At 37.6% G+C, this 18,417-nt stretch overlaps 1 protein-coding gene across 7 annotated transcripts in view; it reads right to left on the bottom strand.

The window, feature by feature from the left end:
* Window positions 1-18,417, bottom strand: part of CNTN5 (contactin 5) — an 826,419-nt gene that overhangs the window by 427,162 nt on the left and 380,840 nt on the right. For all 7 annotated transcript variants that reach the window (XM_067466528.1, XM_067466529.1, XM_067466531.1 and 4 more), the window contains exon 3: window positions 315-444. In XM_067466528.1, coding sequence (XP_067322629.1) covers window positions 315-369 — 55 coding nt within the window. In that variant the 5' untranslated portion in view covers window positions 370-444. The remainder of the gene's footprint in view (window positions 1-314; window positions 445-18,417) is intronic.

Here is an 18,417-nt window from a genome sequence, read left to right as displayed (position 1 = left end):
GTGGAATTTTTTAAAGCAGAGGTTAGATGACCCAAAATGCTTATTCTTGTACTGATAGACAGTTGGATTAGATGGTGCTTGGAATCCCTTTCTACTATATGGTGTAAAAAGGGTAATGGAGGTGAGTGAGACATTATTATGGTTGAACCATCATTCTTAACTTCATTGTCCTGTACTTCTATGCCTATTGAGTTTCTTGAATGCACATTTCCATCAATACTCTGCCTTTAACAAGTAGCACTTGCTTTACTTGTATGTCTTCTCTTCTCTTTGTACACTCTTAAAACAATGTTGTTAAAGAATTTTGTTCTTACCTGTAAAGCAGCTAGCAAGTGACATAAAAAACATCAGTCTCCATGACGACTGCATGGCTTGTTGCAAAGGTCTTCAGCTCCCCTTTGTGTGACTGTTAGCAGCTCGGAGGTTTCTTCATGAAAACACAGCCTGGTGAAGCAAAAAACAGTCCTCTGATAAGTATTTATTTACTTTTTTTCCTTTGTAACTGATAACTAATTCTTATTTCAGATGTAACTGTAATTGTTAGAAGTGATTCCAGCATTTTGGAGGATGGCATTTGGGCAAGACACTCTCAAATTTTGGTGGAACACAGGATGAATGAGTGAAGCCATTTTAACTTCCAAAATAAAGAAGATGCAAAGTAGGAATCCTCTTATACTGGTCCATTGCAGATAAAGGGTTTCAGCCCTCTTGCATTTGATACAGTTGCCAGAACGAAAACTGGAGAGGGTTCCTATGTCTTTAATGCTTGTGTAGAAGAGGGAATCTCAGTAGGTGTTGCTTGTTATCTGTTTGCATAACAAGTAACAGTTGCTGAAATCTCCCCTTCTAAATAACCAGTTTCTATTTCTAGTTTCCACTCCGGCAACCTAACACTTCCCCAGTTTGAAAACTGGGTCCCAGAAACACGTAAACACCTGTATTTTGCTATTTTTGGGCTGGTAGCACAACTGGTTAATCAGCTGCAATAAATCACTGCCGACTGAAAGGTGGCAAGTTCGAAGCCTGAGTCAGGGTTGAGCGCCCAACCGTTAATAGCTGTTTTAAAAAAAAAGCTATTAAAAATGCCCAGCTCACTGTCGACCTAAGCAGTTCGAAAACAGCTGTGAGTAGAGAATTAGGAACTGCTTAAAGCAGGGAGGCTAATTTATGACACCATAAAAATGCCGGAGAGCAAAGAGGAAATACTCAACATCATAGTGGACAAAGCGACAACTCCCCCTGTGGCCGAATTGAGCAACCTCCAGGATCCGAAATGGAATAACTGCTAAATGGCCTCTGTCTATCTGTATATCTTGTATGTCAAAAACGGCATTGAATGTTTGCTGTGTTTATATACATTGTGATCCATCCTGAGTCCCCTTCAGGGTGAGAAGGGCGGAATATAAATACTGTAAATAATAAATAAATATTTTCCCATCCCATATCCGCCTAACATTTCACAGATTAGTATCAGGACACATGTAGCCAAGCAATATAAAAGCATAGTCAAGGTAACACAAGTTATTAATGAGGTAGAACACACAAGCTAGGAGAGGCTGCACCTGTTTGCTTTTGCCTGAATCTACTAGAAATATCAAATCTCATCTTGGTAAGTTAATTTGGTGCCAACTGTTTTTCCATTTTGAATTCAGTTTGCATCAAAGGAAACAAATGAGAAAAATGAAAGAGGGACCTTTTAAAGACAACTAGAAAGATAGTTAAAGAGGATTAATCAGGACTGTTCCTGCCAAATTGAGACAGGTATCCCAATTGGTCATCCCCATTGGTCAGTTGTCTTTCATGATCTCTGTTGCTACTCTGTGATGCTGACCCCAATTAATATAACTTCACACAACATACCCTTAACCTTTGTTTACCAGGAGGGGAGATGATACCCTTCTTGTGTTGTACAAGTAACAGGATTGCACAACTTATAGCAGTGCCATGCTTTGCAGCATCACAAAAAAGGTGTTTTCTTACATATCTGAAATTTCTAGTTCTAACCTTAAGATAGCATTATTATCTTAAATGATTTTATGTTGCTTGACAGTAGTTGATTCTGCAAATATATTTCACTTGATTCCATGTTATGGTGAGTCTGCTGCTCTGTTCCTCCTCCTATTATATACTGGATAATCATATACAAGGTTTAACTAGCATAAAGGCATCAGATCATGCCCAATCTTGGAAGCTGAGCAGGATCAGCTCTTGTTAGTACTTTAGTGGGAGATCAATAAGGAATATTGGAGAAAGACAATTGCAAACTACCCCTGAATATTCATTTCTTAAGAAAATCCAATGAAATTCATAAGGTCACCAGAAGCCTTAAGACAACTGATAACTTGAAGGTATGGGCAAGGTGTATAGAAAAGACAATACAGATAAAAAAAAATTTGAAATTGTAACATGTCATTCAAGTTGAAATATAATTGAATAGTCAATCTGGCCAACTCATTAATTCCCCTTAGCAATTATATTGACAGATAGATGCAGTGTAATGCTATGAACTATCATGAAATCTTAGTGTTTTCAGAAAAAAAATCTAGTGATTCAATCTAATTAAAAGATACTGTTGAGAAGAAGTGAGACTCCTACATATATGTTGCAAAAACTACAAACTCTTAGCTGGAAAGTGCTGACATAATATGCCAGCTACATGCAAAGTCTGAATAAATAGTAGAAAATGAAAATAATAATAAATATTAATCCTTTTTTTAAAAAAAACAAAATAACAAATACGAGAAGTTTAGTCATATATTACATATCAAAGTTTTTGATATATAATAAATGATTGAGCTTTCTAAGTGGCTCAATAAAAGCTGCAAGCAAATTACAAAAAGAAGAGAAGCCAATATTTGCATGAAAAATTAGGAGAAAATCTGATAAAATTATATGCAATCTATTATCTCTTTTCAACAAGCACAGTAAAAAAAAAAAGGCTAGGCAAATAACCCCATGTCAACAAAATCCCATGTGTTTGCCTATGAGAAATGAATCTTAAAATATTCTTCACTCCATTTATTTATTTTTGCAGAGCACACCCATGTTGGCAAAATGACAGCTACCCAACTAACAGACTGAGGGCATTCTCACCAATTTATTCTTCATTCTTTATATTTGAGATCTTGTCAAGCATATTTAGACAGTAGAACAGTCCAAGAGGTATAATGTTATTGGAAAAGATCTCTTGGGAAATTCCAAGCTGCTGCTAGCTCAATAACTGGTGTGCTGACTTAGAAATCGGTACTCTTAGTTGATTGTAAATGTGATCCTTTTGCAATGTGCAAATGTTTGTTTTCTCTCCAAACTGCTGGTTCAAATTGCTGAAGCCTGTCTGTTCACCTCTGCTTTTATATCAACCTCTCTTAGTATTTCTCCATAATTCTGAATTTTTTGCCAGTACTACAATGGACATCCTGTCTCACCAGCTGTTCTTGCAACCATTTTGTGTATTTCCCACAGCTTTTTCAGATATTTTCTAAATGTGGATTTATTTTTAGATATGCGAAGGAGAGTGCATTAAGGGATTATTGTCACCAACATATGGTTTTATTGTTCCTAGTATGTTTGACAAGGAAAGAGTCATGCCTTGCCAGCCTTCCTAGTATTCTAGAAATGGTTAATAAAAATTACAATAGGAAAACAATAAAAACTAGAAGCAGAAATGATACCCATTTATGTCCCCATTTTACCAGTTGTCCCTACTGTATTGTAGTTGGGGTGGCTGTGCCAAAACCTCTGATATTCTTTGGCTGAGTTTGTATAGATTGTTTGGTTATTCAAGGAACAAACACAATTTACAGTTCTAACCTTATGGGGAAAGGAAAGGCTGTTAATTTGGCTAAGGATATAGAGAAGCAAAGGGGAAAGTATTTGGAAACATGGAGGCTGAAAGGCAGATGTGGAAAGTTAGATAAAAGGCCAATGGAAAATAGACAATAGGATGAGAATGGGGAAACTAAATAAAGGTGGACAGAAAATGAAGCACGGAAAAGTGGGTATTTTAAGACTTTGAATTGGTGGGAAATAATTAATGAGAGAAGGAATTTGGAACAGTTATTTAAAATACTTTGACAAGGATAATAGAACCTGGTCAACTGGAAGGATGACCAGAGGAGACAGTAAGCTGAAAAAGCAAAAGCACGGGAAAGCAATAAGTAATTGAAAAAAGGAAATGTAAAAATTAATGCTGAAAAGAAAGCAGAACTAAAGACAAGCTGTACAAATAGCACTTGGGCTGTCATGTCCTGCTTGTAAGAAGCCTCCTCCAATGAGGAAGAGGAAGAAAAGAGTCTAAATGCCAGGTCACGTCAGAGCCACTAGTGTCTTGGATCCAAAGTAGGTTGGCAGCCCTACAGTCAATACTGAATTTGGCTATTCCCATGTGGATCCTGAAGAAAAGACAGGAACATTTCATGTTCAGAAGTGGGAGATTAAAGCAGCAGGAACAAAGGAGAAGGAAAAGTTGGCTATAAACTAGAATAGCCAAGGCTATCTCAAGGCAAGAGATTGCTTGGTAGAGTTCTTACTCTCTCATTTCTTGTTACTTGGATTTCTCCCTTCTGTGGTTCCCTGTTTTCTTTGGACTTTTCCAAAGAAGTTTGTGACATATTTTACCATTTGGTCTATCATTTACATAAACCAAAGTGTGCACATTGCAGAAGTTGTAAATATCTATTAATAAACATTTTACTGAAGAAAAAAATCCTGTAAAATGTTCTTGTTGGCAGATTGCATGGTAATTACTCATTTCTTCATTTTAGGTTTTTGGTTACACAGCACAATCCATAGATTCTCAATCACATCCCTTAGAATTAGCAGTTTCCCTCCCCATGATACAACTTAACAAAACTTTCCAGTGTCAGCCATTTAGAAATGTGCTTTGAAGGTATGCCCTGTCAATCAAACCCTGCCTTAATTGAGCTTTATACAGCACTTTTAGCTGAATATCCTCTTCTCTTGCAAAAGTGTCAGATCTAGGTATGAAGTTTTGCATATAAATCCAAATCTCGACATATTAAATCAAGTCTACTTGGACAAACACATTGGCCTGAATGGTAGAGTAATGCAAGAGGAAAAGTTATGATGTCCCAATGATATTTAATTGTATGGATTTCTTTTGCATAATAATGAGATTTGGATATGTTCTGAAACTCCTTTCTCACTTTCTAAAAGGAGAGATGGCATCTCTCTCTCTCTCTTAAAAAACATTTTTATTTTTATAACTTTGCATTGGAGTGTGCCTCTTCATCAAATTGGTTCTTTTTAGAAGAAGGGAAGATAAAATTTCCTTGCCTAGAGCTGAGAGAAGATTGCCATCTGCAACACAAATGTATCAAGTAATTTGAGACAAAGGCTTTATGTGAGAAATTTAGCCCCTCCATCATCTCATGGGGTTAACTACAAAGGGAAGTTTGGTTTCACTTGTCTTGACCAATTTTCTGTCTCCAAAGGTTTCTGAAAATTTAGATTTGCTGTTATGTAAAGTACACACAAATCATAGGGAAATCATGTAAAGTATTAAATTGGTTCCTTTACCTCCATTTCAAAAGTTTCTTGCCATAGCTCATGGGCTCGCTTTGACAAAATGCAAGAAAACCCAGTCAGGACATTGCAACTCAGCAGACATAGAAAGGCTAGCAGGATCATCACAATCTCCATTTATATCACCCCCCCCCCCATAAAAATAGGACTCAAGGGAGCTTACACATGGAAGAGACTGTAGACTTATTATGCAATACCAATCAATATAAGTCCATTTTATTGACAATTTACATTTTTATTCCTGTCAATGTCTGTATAGGCAGGTCCCAGTGCACTGCTTTGCTTAGGGTGCCTATAATGCTGTTAAAAGATCCCTGCTTAGGGACGAAGCATAAATTGCCTTAAATGTATCACTCTGACCTCTAAAAGAGGGGAATTGTGGGGGCCTGTTTCAAGTGCATTCTCAATATTATTCACAATCTGCTGCTTGAGGCGGCTATCTTTCTTTGCCTCATGACAGTCCAGAAAGAAAGCAGAATGAAGGGTCAAATTAGGTCCCTTCCACATTGAACTGGATTATATTTATTTATTAATGTGCCATCCTTCTCACTCCGAAGGGGACTCAGAGCAGCTTACAAGATACACACACACACACACACACACAATATGTTATATTATTAGCATAGTACAATATCAGTATATTACTATATTATACTATACCATTATATAGCTTCTGCCAACCTAGCAGTTCGAAAACATGCAAATGTGAGTAGATCAATAGGTACCGCTGTGGCGGGAAGGTAACGGCGCTCCATGCAGTCATGCCGGCCACATGACCTTGGAGGTGTCTACGGACAGCGCTGGCTCTTCGGCTTAGAAATGGAGATGAGCACCACACCCCAGAGTCAGACATGACTGGACTTAATGTCAGGGGACTACCTTTACCTTTACCTTTACAATATCAGTATATTACTATATTATACTATACCATTATATTGTAATATTATTAGTAATATTACATATAATATAAAATAAATTATATGATAGTGTGGACTCAGATCATCCAGTTCCTTGATTTTCTGGATTATATGGCTGTGTGGAAGGGCCCTTAGTAAACCAGAGAAGTTCCATGATTCCCATTCAAAGTTCTAAACATTTTGCTTCTGCCTCAGAGCACCTTTGCATGTTTTCTCATGTTAGAAGGAAGGTATATAAATAAAATAATTCCCCCTGTACCTATTTGATTATGAGAGCAAATAAACTCTTGACATAATGCTTTCACAACAATTATTGTGTGTTATTAGACACTGATCAGACTGAGATAGAGAAGACATTCTAGGTCTGCTCCTCTGGAAGGCATTGACAGCTATGCCCCATTCATACTTTTAGCTCTTCAAAGTTTTAAACATTAAGAGATCAGAACTTGTATAAATTTCCTTTGTATTTAATCAGCCAACTGGTGGATATTCGCCATGAGTTTAGGACCATCATTCAGTGGAGAAAAAGCAGGTATTATAGACAAATTATGTGGGTCAATTAAGTTTCATATTGCGTTTCAGGTTGCCAAATGTACTATTTTCTATGTGCAAATGTTTTTCCTGTGTAAAAAAAATAATCTCCTCTTCAACTTTATTTTCAATTAAATTAAATCATGTTTTGTAAATTGCATGTTTTCTAAAAAATATTTTGAATAGTTCTAGGACTTGAGTCTTTGTTTTCGTAATACTGTCGTTCAAGTATGTTTTTCAAATCACTTCGTGAATATGCTTCCAATTAAGTTCAGCTAAATAACTAGTGATACTGCACCACTATCTTTCCTCTTGGTATATCTATATGTTTCTTTGTTCACTGGGATTGCAAAGACAATCATTGCACATAAACTCTTCCACAATGGGTGTATAAGCTAACACATTTTCAGAAATACAATTGGTTCTTGGAGTTGGAGGCCAAAACAGCTGGAGGGTTGCAGGTTGCGCCAGCCTGATCTATAGGTTTATAGAATCATATAGTTGAAAAGGACCTCAAGGGTCATCCACTCCAACCTCCTGCTATGCAGGAACACTTTCCCAACATACGACTATCCAGTCTCTGTTTAAAAACCTCTGAAAAAGATTCCACCACACTCCAAGGCAGCATATTCAGCTGTTAAACAGCTCTTGCCAACAATACATTCTTTATACTGCTTAGATGGAATCTTTTTTTTTTCAATTTGAGTCCCTTGGTTCATGTCCCAGTCTTCACAGGAGCAGAAAACAAGCCTGCTTCATCTTCAATATGAGATCTTTTAAAATTCTTAAACATAGCAATTATTTTCCCTCTTCATCTCTTCTCATGCCCAGATCAGCTCCACATATGGCTTGATTTCCAGACATCTTGCCATTTTGTCCATTTACTCTGGACACATTACAGGCCCGTAGCCAGGATTTCGTTTCGGGGGGGGGGGGGGGCTGAATTTTTTTGAGGGGGGGTTCGGGGGGGCTGAGTTTCGGGGGGGGGGCGAGTCTGAGTGAAAGAGGGTCTAGCCTAGCAAACCTTTTGTATCATTACCCCAATGCATACGGGATATATTGAGCATGGTGATCAGATCATGATATGAATAAACATAACAGTTTAAATAATGCACCAGTAAGGCCTTTTTGTGAACCATCATGAGAATTTCGGGAGGGGCTGAAGCCCCTCAAGCCCCCCCCCCCCGGCTACATGCCTGCATTACAGCTTGCCAATATCTTTCCTGTGGTGCCCAGAACTATATGATGGAAGAGCACAGCTTGTTGTTTTATGTGTCTTCGAGTTCTTTCTAAGTTATGGCAACCCTATAGCACACATGCCATGAAGTTTTCTGGTAATGTGCTTGTGTGACTTGCCCATGGTCACCAGTGGGTTTCAGTGGCTGAACACTAAGGACCTCATCACAAAGGCCCATGTATTCGCCATGCATCATGCTGAATCCATGGTCTCCTGGTGGTGATGGTAGTGGGGAACTTCTGCTTCATGCTCTGGATTGCACATCTTGCCTTTGCTCCCATCCCATGTGGAGAAGCATCACCAACTGGCTTCCCCCTATTGCTGGAAAGCAACACGGGAAGGGTTCTGTCTTGCCATTCTCCTTTCTGGATGGAGCCTGGGCAGAAGAATTCATGGGTTGTGTAATGGACTGCATCCCACAAGAGGAGAACAGGTGGCATATGACGAGCCAAGTAGCTGTCTGATTAGGTTGTTAGGTAACTGGAATGAAGGTAAATGTTCAGTTTGATGTTTTACAATCTTGTATATTTTAATTACATGTATTGTCAGTTTGCTTTGCATTATATTGCAGTTTGTTATCTGCATTGTGTTTGCATCGTTTACTTTGCAATTTATTGCACACTTATGATTTCTAGTTCTTCCTTCCCTTCCTTTTAGATTGTACACCTCTGTCATGAACCATTGCATTTGGTTTTTAATTATAAAGTACCATGTACATCTAATGGAAATGGTTAAATAAATAAATTCAAGAGCAACAACAACAACCCTGGTCTCCATAGTTATAGTTCAATTTTAAAACCATTACACCACGTTGACTCCCCGCCATACATTTACCACTCTGTTATACAAGTGTAAGTGTATCCAATCAAAGCACAATGTAAAATCTTGACAAAACCTCTAAATTTTTGTGCCCTAAACTTGCAATTTGCAAAAGCAAAAGAAAAAAGAGGCGGATTGCCACGTCCCAGCAACCTTTTGTTGTAGAAGATGAGAAAATTTGCAAATACTCTTTACACCCCGACACAGTATGAAAACTCACTTATTCATTACAAAGACCGGAACAGATTGAATAGCATGCAATTATCTGATTGTGCTTTATGTAGATGAAATCATATGTAAATACAACTCTCGTCGGAATGAATGTTTGCTTATGCAGGTTTGTTTCAGACCCATTAGGCTGTTGCATGGAATGAAATCATTATGGAGATTGTTATCTGTGTATGTGCATTTATGTGCAGATGAGTAAATGCACAGTAATCTCATTGACAGGAGAGATGAAGTATAATACACCCACCCACCCACAAACACTCACTGATCCTTTTTGTTCAAAATTATCATGGAGGCTACTGCAGTAGAGCTATCATTTCAGAATTTACATACAGCTTGGAAAGAGAAAGCTGTGTCTCAGTTAATGAAGTGGATGCATTCTTGGGAGTGACATATTTTACTGAAAATTCAAGAAACAACATGAAAACAAGTGGATCCTACACTACAAAACAAAACAATTGTCTTTTTAAATTTAAGATTCACAATATAACCATGTGAGATAAAACAACTAGGTCTGGTAAGCATTGAGCAAGGAAACAAAACATTTTGAAACTTCTTGAGACCACCTGAAGCCTTCTTCAAGTAGTCTCTGGGATTGTGAGCTCTGTAGGTTCTGTTAGTCCATATAAATTCTTGAGTGAAATTTCTTAGTCTTTACATATGTGTTTTGAATCAGTTCTGATTTGTGGAAATGGACATCCTAGCAAATAAAATCAAGTTGGAAATCTCTTGAACTCTACTGTCAGTAGATCTTGGCATCCTATCCTATCCTATCCATCTTAGGGATTAAATAAATACAGTAGAACCTCTACATAAGAATTTCCCAACATAAGTATGTTTTAACTTACAAATTCTCACTCATTTTAGAGTGACATTTTGACATCCGAATGCTGTTTGACCTATGAACGGTGCAAAAGAGACCTCTTTGCCCCCTAAACCAGTTCTAACAGCAAGGCAGAGAGAAACAAAACCTGGATTTCTAGGCAGAGCTGCTCTGGCTCCTCTTCCTGCAAGGCAGACACTCCAGCTCCCTCTGATTGCTTCTTGTGAACATTCTGGGAGGAGTCCAATCCAGAGATTCCACTCCTGAGATTGCAGTCCACCCTGGTGAAGCAGAACCTCAGCCTAAATAGCAGTACTGTATGTTTAGCTCCAAGAAGAGAGAGAGGGAGAGAGAGAGAGCAAGAGAGGGAGGGAGGGAGGCTGGAATTACAGTATGAAAAAAAATGATGTTTTGCCTTGCTGAACACTGGCCAACACACATTTTGTTCCCTCAAATGTGCTTCCTTGCCGCAGTGGCTGGATGGAACCAAGCACTGCCTATCTCTGAACATTTTATACATTATTTGCTAGTTATAAAGTACATATACTTATCTGAAAACATTTTTTTTAACTTGGGGTAGTTTTCAGAACGCCGGAATAGATTAATAACATTTCAATGCATTTCAATGGTAAAAACTGTGTTGCGATAAGGATGTTTTGACTTAAGAACATAGTCAAGGAACAAATTAAATTCTTATGTCAAGATATCACTGTACCCTTCTCTCTACTATATCATCATGACTACATTGTATAAAACATCTTATCTTCCGACCCCTTGATAACCTGATGCAACTGGTTTTCATCATTATTTTTATCCTTGAATAGGGAAAATCATATTGATTGGAAGTGGTTTTGTGTTTTCAATTTGAATGGATATCAGAAATTGTAGCTTTCTTTTTATGTGAAATAATAATAACCGATTAGTGCATTTATAATAAAATATATCAGCAATTTCACCACCAGTCAAATCGAAGTGAAATTACCCCATTCATATTGTAAACAGAGAGATGGCTTGCAAGATTGATTACTGCCCCAAGGGAGAAAAAAACATTTAGTTAGGATTTTACTAATAGCATATATTTTATAAAAGTGATGCCAAAGTATTATTTAAAAGAAAATAAGGGACGTCTGTTTTCCAGATGAAATACAAAATGGTGTTCTAAGCCATCTAATACACTAGTCAATAAGGAAATGTTTGCCTTCCTATTGATGCAATCTGTGAAAAGTTTTTTATAAGCCTCTAATAATGCCAGGCCATAGAAGAGGGAGAAAGTCATCAATTCTCCAAACAATCTAGTTTCTGTTATGCCCCCCCCCCCCCCATAACCCAGTAGCCATTCCACTGGGCTATAGACAATGGAAACAAAGAGCAAGAACACCCTATGGTTCAGATAAGAAAGCTTGGTATGCAAAATAAGCTAATGTTTTTGACAAAGTGCCGGCCTTTATAGGCAACAGGAGAAAAAATCATTGCAGTTGACATTTTTCAGTGAAGTTTCTTGACACAGGCAAGCAAGCAGCCTTCTCACTTGATTGATTGATTGTATTAATGGACTTTTAAATCCATTAAATCCTTTCAGAATATCTAATCTCCTGATGTACTCATGAACAGAGTGACATTGAACATCTACTTGGGAAGAGGAAAGATATAAAAGACAGTTTATTGAAAACCTCAAACTCTGGAAAAGACATACAATCATCCCTGAGTATCCACTGGACTTTTGTTTCACAAACCCACACTAAAAAATGTGGATGTTCACCTGATGTAATTTCCAATTGCACAGTAAAATGTTGTCACATATGTAAAATGTCAACATAAAGGTCTACTTTTTGGATTGTCTCTGTGTATTTTTTTTTCATTTCTTCTGTCTCTGCAGATTCTGTGCCTTGTTTCTGTGGAAAAGATCTGTGAAAGCTTTGAAAAATATCTGCCTTTGCTTTTCTCTCTGTATTTAACTTGCTCCTAACTTGAGGACTGTCCCCTGGAGCATTGGAAGACACCTCTAAGTGGGCCAAAATTTTTGTCCTATGAGAGGTTCAAAAGAAAAGGCCCCAAGTGCTCAAAATGATGCAGGGAAAGCTTGTGCAGGAAATAAAGAGTATGTGTGCAAAGGACAGATGTGAACATGACCTTTGCATATAATGTCACCTTATAATGTCTTCAAATACTCTGAAATGGGCCTCTAAAGTAAACAATGGAGTTCACACATGGAGCAAAGCCAATCACATAAATGGCATATCATTCTGAACCACTTTGTTAAGATCTTTTATTCATTAGTTTTCTGGAATGCAAAAATGAAACCATTTCCTTGTCTATAGGAGGGAAGGTATTTTTTTTTAACCAGATTGTATTTTTAAAATAAGGCTTATCTTTTTCCAATACAGCCAGGGATCCAGGATAACACCCTTTGTCCTGTCTTTTACTATTCAGGTAGTGGCAGTTTTATTTATCAAGCATAGCTTGTACTCCAAGGATACCAAAATCCATGGATGCCCTAGTCCCTTTGTATATAATGGTGTAGTAAAATTGTGTCCATTATATTAAACAGCAAAATCTAGTATCGTTCTTTAGAATTTTTTTAAAAAATCAAGCAGTGGATGGTTGAACCCGTGGATACAGAATTTGTGAACATGGAGAGCCAGATGTATCAGTAAAAACAAACAAATGAGTAAATAAACAAAAGTTCAGATAAAAACTCAAAATATTTTCCTCCCTTGCAGAATTAAATGCAACAAAAACATGTCAATTAAGATTCTAAAAGTATGAACACTTTACATTAAAAGCCCAGCTTCATCCTTTTGTTAAAAGTAGTCAGTTCCCAATGGCTCCTGAAAATGTCTTCACCAGCTGATGAAAGGACCCCCAAGGAGAAGGACATTCTAGCCTCTGCCAGAAGTACCTTCCAGAGCACCTAGCCCAAGACATTGGAGAAATGCATCTCATTTTTTTTGTCAATGAGATAAAAGGGATGCTATGAAGATGTGAAGATCTCAGATTAACTACACAGTACTCTACCAATTTCCCAAAGAACATTGCTGAACTTCAAGCACACACCATTTTCAACTTCCTCTAGTATCCCAGGAGTCAAAGGCCTTCTGGCTGAAAAACTAGAACAACTTTGTGTGTGTGTGTGGTGATGCCTACAGGCAATAACACTCACTGGGATTTTTGGTGCTTGATTCAATCTGTTTATAATTAAAAGTCTCAGAAAAGAGCCCGTTTCTGCTGCTATAGTGGAATCTCAAAGAGAAGCTCAAGAGAATTTTCCAGATGTTTTGTGAGCTCTTTTTATTTATACTGTTAAAATTCTATTTAGCAACCTGTGAGTTATGCCAGATTCAAACCAATGGAGATGTTATGCATTCTAGCTTCAAAGAAAGCCAAGCACCAACTGTCATTTTGCGAATAACTTCGCCATATCTAACTGGATGGAAAAGTGTAGGGAATATATGTAGAGATTTCATCAGATTTCACAGTTCTTCAGCTTAAAAAATAGTTGCTGGTCACTTTTAATGGTTGTCTTAAGTATGAAATAAGAAAGTTAATTGTCAAATCTTTCTCACTTTTGACATAAACCACTAAGTTTCTTCCTTTCTTCAAATCTATTTGTGGGCCTCTAGCCTACTCCCTCCAACATGGTCACGTGGCTGTTTTTCTGACAGCATTAAATTCAAGAGTAAAGAAGGAGGTAGCCATCTTCTCACCCATCCAGTGCTGCCTTTCATTCAATGGATAGGAAGATTGAGAGAGGAAGGTGCTACATGAATGGAGATTATTTCTTTAAAATCTTTTCTAATACCAGTGGTAGGGAAAGTCCTGACTCTACAAAACCTTATATCTGCAGTCCTTGAAACTCCTTAGTTTTTCACTTGGGAGGAGTACAATCCAATTTTTTAAGGCCACCCTTCAAGAACTATGATGTGGCAGCCTTCTGGATGTGGAAACTAGAATATGGCTTACCTTGTCAAAATTTGGGCTGAAGCTACTCTTTCTTCCCCTGTAGGTTTAGCTCTCTTTGTCCTACAAAATGATTTTAAATGGCCATGGGCCCTAAAGATTATCCAGAAAATCCAGCAGTACAGTCCACAGGTATGTGATATTACGTTTTGAGAAATTGAAAGCAACACGAGAGCAACATATGAACATTAACTTAAGTAACTAATTCCATACCAATCCACAGAATACTGTATGAGTACAAAACAGCATTGTTTATTTTGTCTATAACTATTGAAAGACCTTTTGATTCAGGAAAAGTTAAATCACTACCCCATACCCATTGCCTTGTTAACCATATTAGGAAAATCTAATCTATTTTAGTTAAATTGTCAAGTTGTTCAGACTCTTTCTATGCCTCCTTCCTCCTTTCTGAAGAAAATATATCAATACAGCCTTCTGCCTCCATGGAGGATTGGTTCCAAGTTCCCCCTCATGGATACAGAAAAATCCATGGATGCGTAATTTCCAAATATAAAGTTTAATATATTTTTGCACCTAGGACCATGAAACAAAACATGCTGCAGGTGGGGGCAGCTCTTTTATGGCACCCAGTAAAAAAGGTAGATTTTTTCCTCGTTTATTAACTTTTTTACCTACCCCATGTGGCATCTGTTGTAATTTATGAATTGGGCTAGGGAACCACCTTAAACATCTTTGCAGAAGCATATGAAAAGTTTGCCCTCTGATTGAACATCAAGAAAACCAAAGCGCTCTACCAGTAGTACCAACCAATTCTTCTGCAATGCCAGAAATAAAAATTAATTGTATAAAGCCCATCATATTCCTGATTATTGATTGTTGAGGTTTGTTTTTGATATATTTTAATGGTGTTTTTATACCCTGTTGTTTTTAATTGTTTAATTAGATTGTGACATGTTATTGTGTTTTTAACTGTGCTTAAGTTGGTAAACTCTGGTGCTTGCTTTGGGCTTGGTCCTGCATGTAAGCTGCCCCAAGTCCCTATGAGATGGTGGTGGGGTATAAAAATAAAGTTGTTGTTGTTGTTGTTGTTGTTGTTAAGCTAGAAAATGTTGACCATTTCCCCTGCCTAAGCAGTCATCTCTACAAATATCAACATTGACAGCAAAATACAATACTGAGTTCTGTGAGTGCAGTGTTTTCTCAAATGAAGCAGAGATGGTTTGAGGATTGGGACATTTGTAGGGATACCACCAAGATGCTTGTCTATAAAGCTTCTGTCCTTCTAACTCTGTTGTACACCTGCAAAACATGGACCATCTACAAACATCACTCTTGATTCTGGAAATATGCCATCAACATCACCTCTGAAAAATCCTGTAAATCTCTTCGGAAGACAGGTGGACAAATGTCAGTGTTCTGAAAGAAGTGAAGAGCACCAGCATTGAAGTGATGATCCTCTGCCATCAGCCTTGCTTGACTAGCTACCAAATGCCTGATCACCTTCTTGCAAAGTAGTTATAATACTCTCAGCTTAAGAATAGAAAATATAATGTTGGTGGACAGCAAAAGAGATTTAAAGATAGGCTTATAGCAAATCTTAAATATGTGCAATAAACACAGAAAACTGAGGGCCCTTCCACACAGCCCTATATCCCAGGATATCAAGGCAGACAATCCCACAATATTTGCTTTAAACTGGGTTATCTGAGTCCACACTCAGATAATGTGTGATTTTCTGTGTTTATTCCACATTTTTTGAGAGATGCTTTAAGCCCATCTTTAAATTTCTTTTGATGTCCACCAGCATTCTATTTTCCATTCTTAAGCTAAGAGTATAATAACTACTTTGCAAGTTCTGGCACTTAAGCATTCCAACTGGAGGTCAACTGATACCAACAGTGCTGTGGATTTTGAGGAGGCATAAATAGAGGACAAAGGGGAGAAATGTGCCAAGAGGAAGGTACATCAAGCAAATCCTTGTTGAAACTGCCTCCCATCTGGAAATGTATGCCCTCACTGTGAAATACCGTGTGGATCGAGAATAGGTTTCTACAGTCACTTACAGACCCATTCCAAGACTGGGAAATAATTATGGGAAATAACTTCTGGGAAATAACTTCTGGGAAATAATTATACTCAGCCACAAGGGGTTGCCTATGATTATGATGAGTGTTTTGTGGTGGGAATATAAGAATTTGGCACCTTTTGGTGAAAGTAACCAGATCTAATAATTGACTTATTAGATCTGGTTACTTGTAAAAGATACTGTCTTTGGATATAACTGGGGATTTTCCTCTCTTTCATATAGTTTGGTGGCTTGGGAGGGAGGACTTGAGGTTCACCTTCCAGAGAAAGGCTGCCTAGTGTGAGCAACCCATAGCACTGAGTTGTCCCTCAGGGTCAGTTGTTTTACCCAAAGGAGGCTAAGGAAGCATTCATGGATAGACATCTGATCCTCAGACCTACATAAGGGGGTCTTGTTAAATTCAGCTACAACTGAATTAAATAGACATTTCCCCATTAGCATTATAGAATGGAGACTATTGTCTGATCTGCTCCTGCAGAATTCTGGGAAATGTAGTTTAGGGAAGCGGAGGGCCTCTCTAGCTGAGAATTCCAAAGGTTCCTCCCTGAACTACATTTCTCAGAATTCTGCAAGAGCAACTCCCACAATTGCATCCATTCTATGACATTGGTGAAAACAATGTTGTAGGTCTCTGAGCCAAATAAAAGGGCCTTTATTTAAAACCAAATAAGCTGTCTGGGTCCTTATTTCATAGTTGATCACCAATGGCATGTAAGCTTCTTCTGGATCACATATTGGTGAGCTGTGACTGGTCCCCCTGCAGATCATTCCGGCAACTATGGGCACTGCAAAACCAACAAAGTGGCATAATATGTTTGTGACTCTCGCTCAGTGATGTTACTCAGCTATTTCCACTGTCGGAGCAAGTATGAGGGAATTATCAGATCCGTGATTAGCTGAAGCAAAGGATATAGAATGGGTAGATACAGAGGCCCAAATACATTTAGTGTTGTTGTTTTTTTTTTTTTTTGCTTTGCAGCTGCATGCACTATTTGACAAGTAAGTTTACAAGCCATCACCCTCTTGTATTTGGAACTGTAATTTGTATTTCTCATTTTGTCCATTTTAAAAAATAACCTTGTTGTAAGTTTTTTTCTTCTTTTTATAGTGCTTTTTATAGTCATAAAGTATAGTACAGATGGATGATTGATAGTCCTTGTGAACTCTTTGAGGACTGCCGGCCCACCCCCCAAATTGTCGTAATTTTCAGACAGTTTTCCACCTGAAAAGCACATAGAGTGAGAAAGAGAGAGTTTGGCAGATTACCTTTCTTCAGCGTCTCACATCTTCAAAGCTTTTCTACCCTAATTTGGCTCAATTCCACCAAAGGGATATATTCTTAAAAGTATCGTTACACTTATTTTTCTTATTGCCAAGCTGCAGATCATATATGTAGATCAGAGTAAAGTAGAGTAGAGTTAAACTGGCAGCAATATAATAGCATAATAAACATTTAAAGCAGGAAAAAGAACACATGGAATATTTTGGAATACAGTTCTTTACCATTATCTGTGCCATACCTGTCACCTATACCTATTTGGCAAAGAGAGTCTTAATTAATACTATTTGTATTTACTATTTCAGCTTTCTCCTCCTTCTACTTTTTCTCTTTGTTTTCAATTTACTTCACTTGTTGCAACCTGAATTCAAGATGCAAATGTAGTCTACAATTAATCTAATGTCAGGAAGAAATGGAAGTAGGAAAATCTCAATTTTCCCAGAAAGCTTAGGCAAAAGCAAAATGATGATGATGATGATGATTATGATGATGATGATGATTATTATTATTATTATTATGTAAAGCTGACACAATATGAGAATTTGAAGATCTGGCACAAGGTGGTCCCAGTGGTGATCGGCACACTGGGTGCAGTGCCTAAAGACCTTGGCCTGCACTTAAACACAATTAGTGCTGACAAGATTACCATCTGCCAGCTTCAAAAGGCCACCTTACTAGGATGTTCACACATTATTTGCCGATACATCACACAGTCCTAGACAATTGGGAAGTGTCCAACGTGTGATCCACAAATTCATCTTGTGGTGTTTCAAATAATAACTTTATTTCAAGACCACCCTCTGTCCCCAAAGGGACTCGGGATAATTTACACACAACCAAGGCAAGCATTCAATGCCTAAGGTGGGTACAAATATATCTAAATAATACAAAATAAAGCAGCAGTAATAACAGTGAGCTTACGACAAAAAATCAAGCATTGTGATGAAAAATAAAACAAAACAATTCAATAAGACATAGTTAACTAAAACATAAGTAAACATTACAACAAACACCTTGAAAGCAATTTAAAATACA

Source organism: Anolis sagrei, chromosome 3 (genome assembly GCF_037176765.1).
Source record: "Anolis sagrei isolate rAnoSag1 chromosome 3, rAnoSag1.mat, whole genome shotgun sequence".
Lineage (NCBI taxonomy): Eukaryota > Metazoa > Chordata > Lepidosauria > Squamata > Dactyloidae > Anolis > Anolis sagrei.
This window is presented reverse-complemented; position numbering and strand designations above follow the sequence as displayed.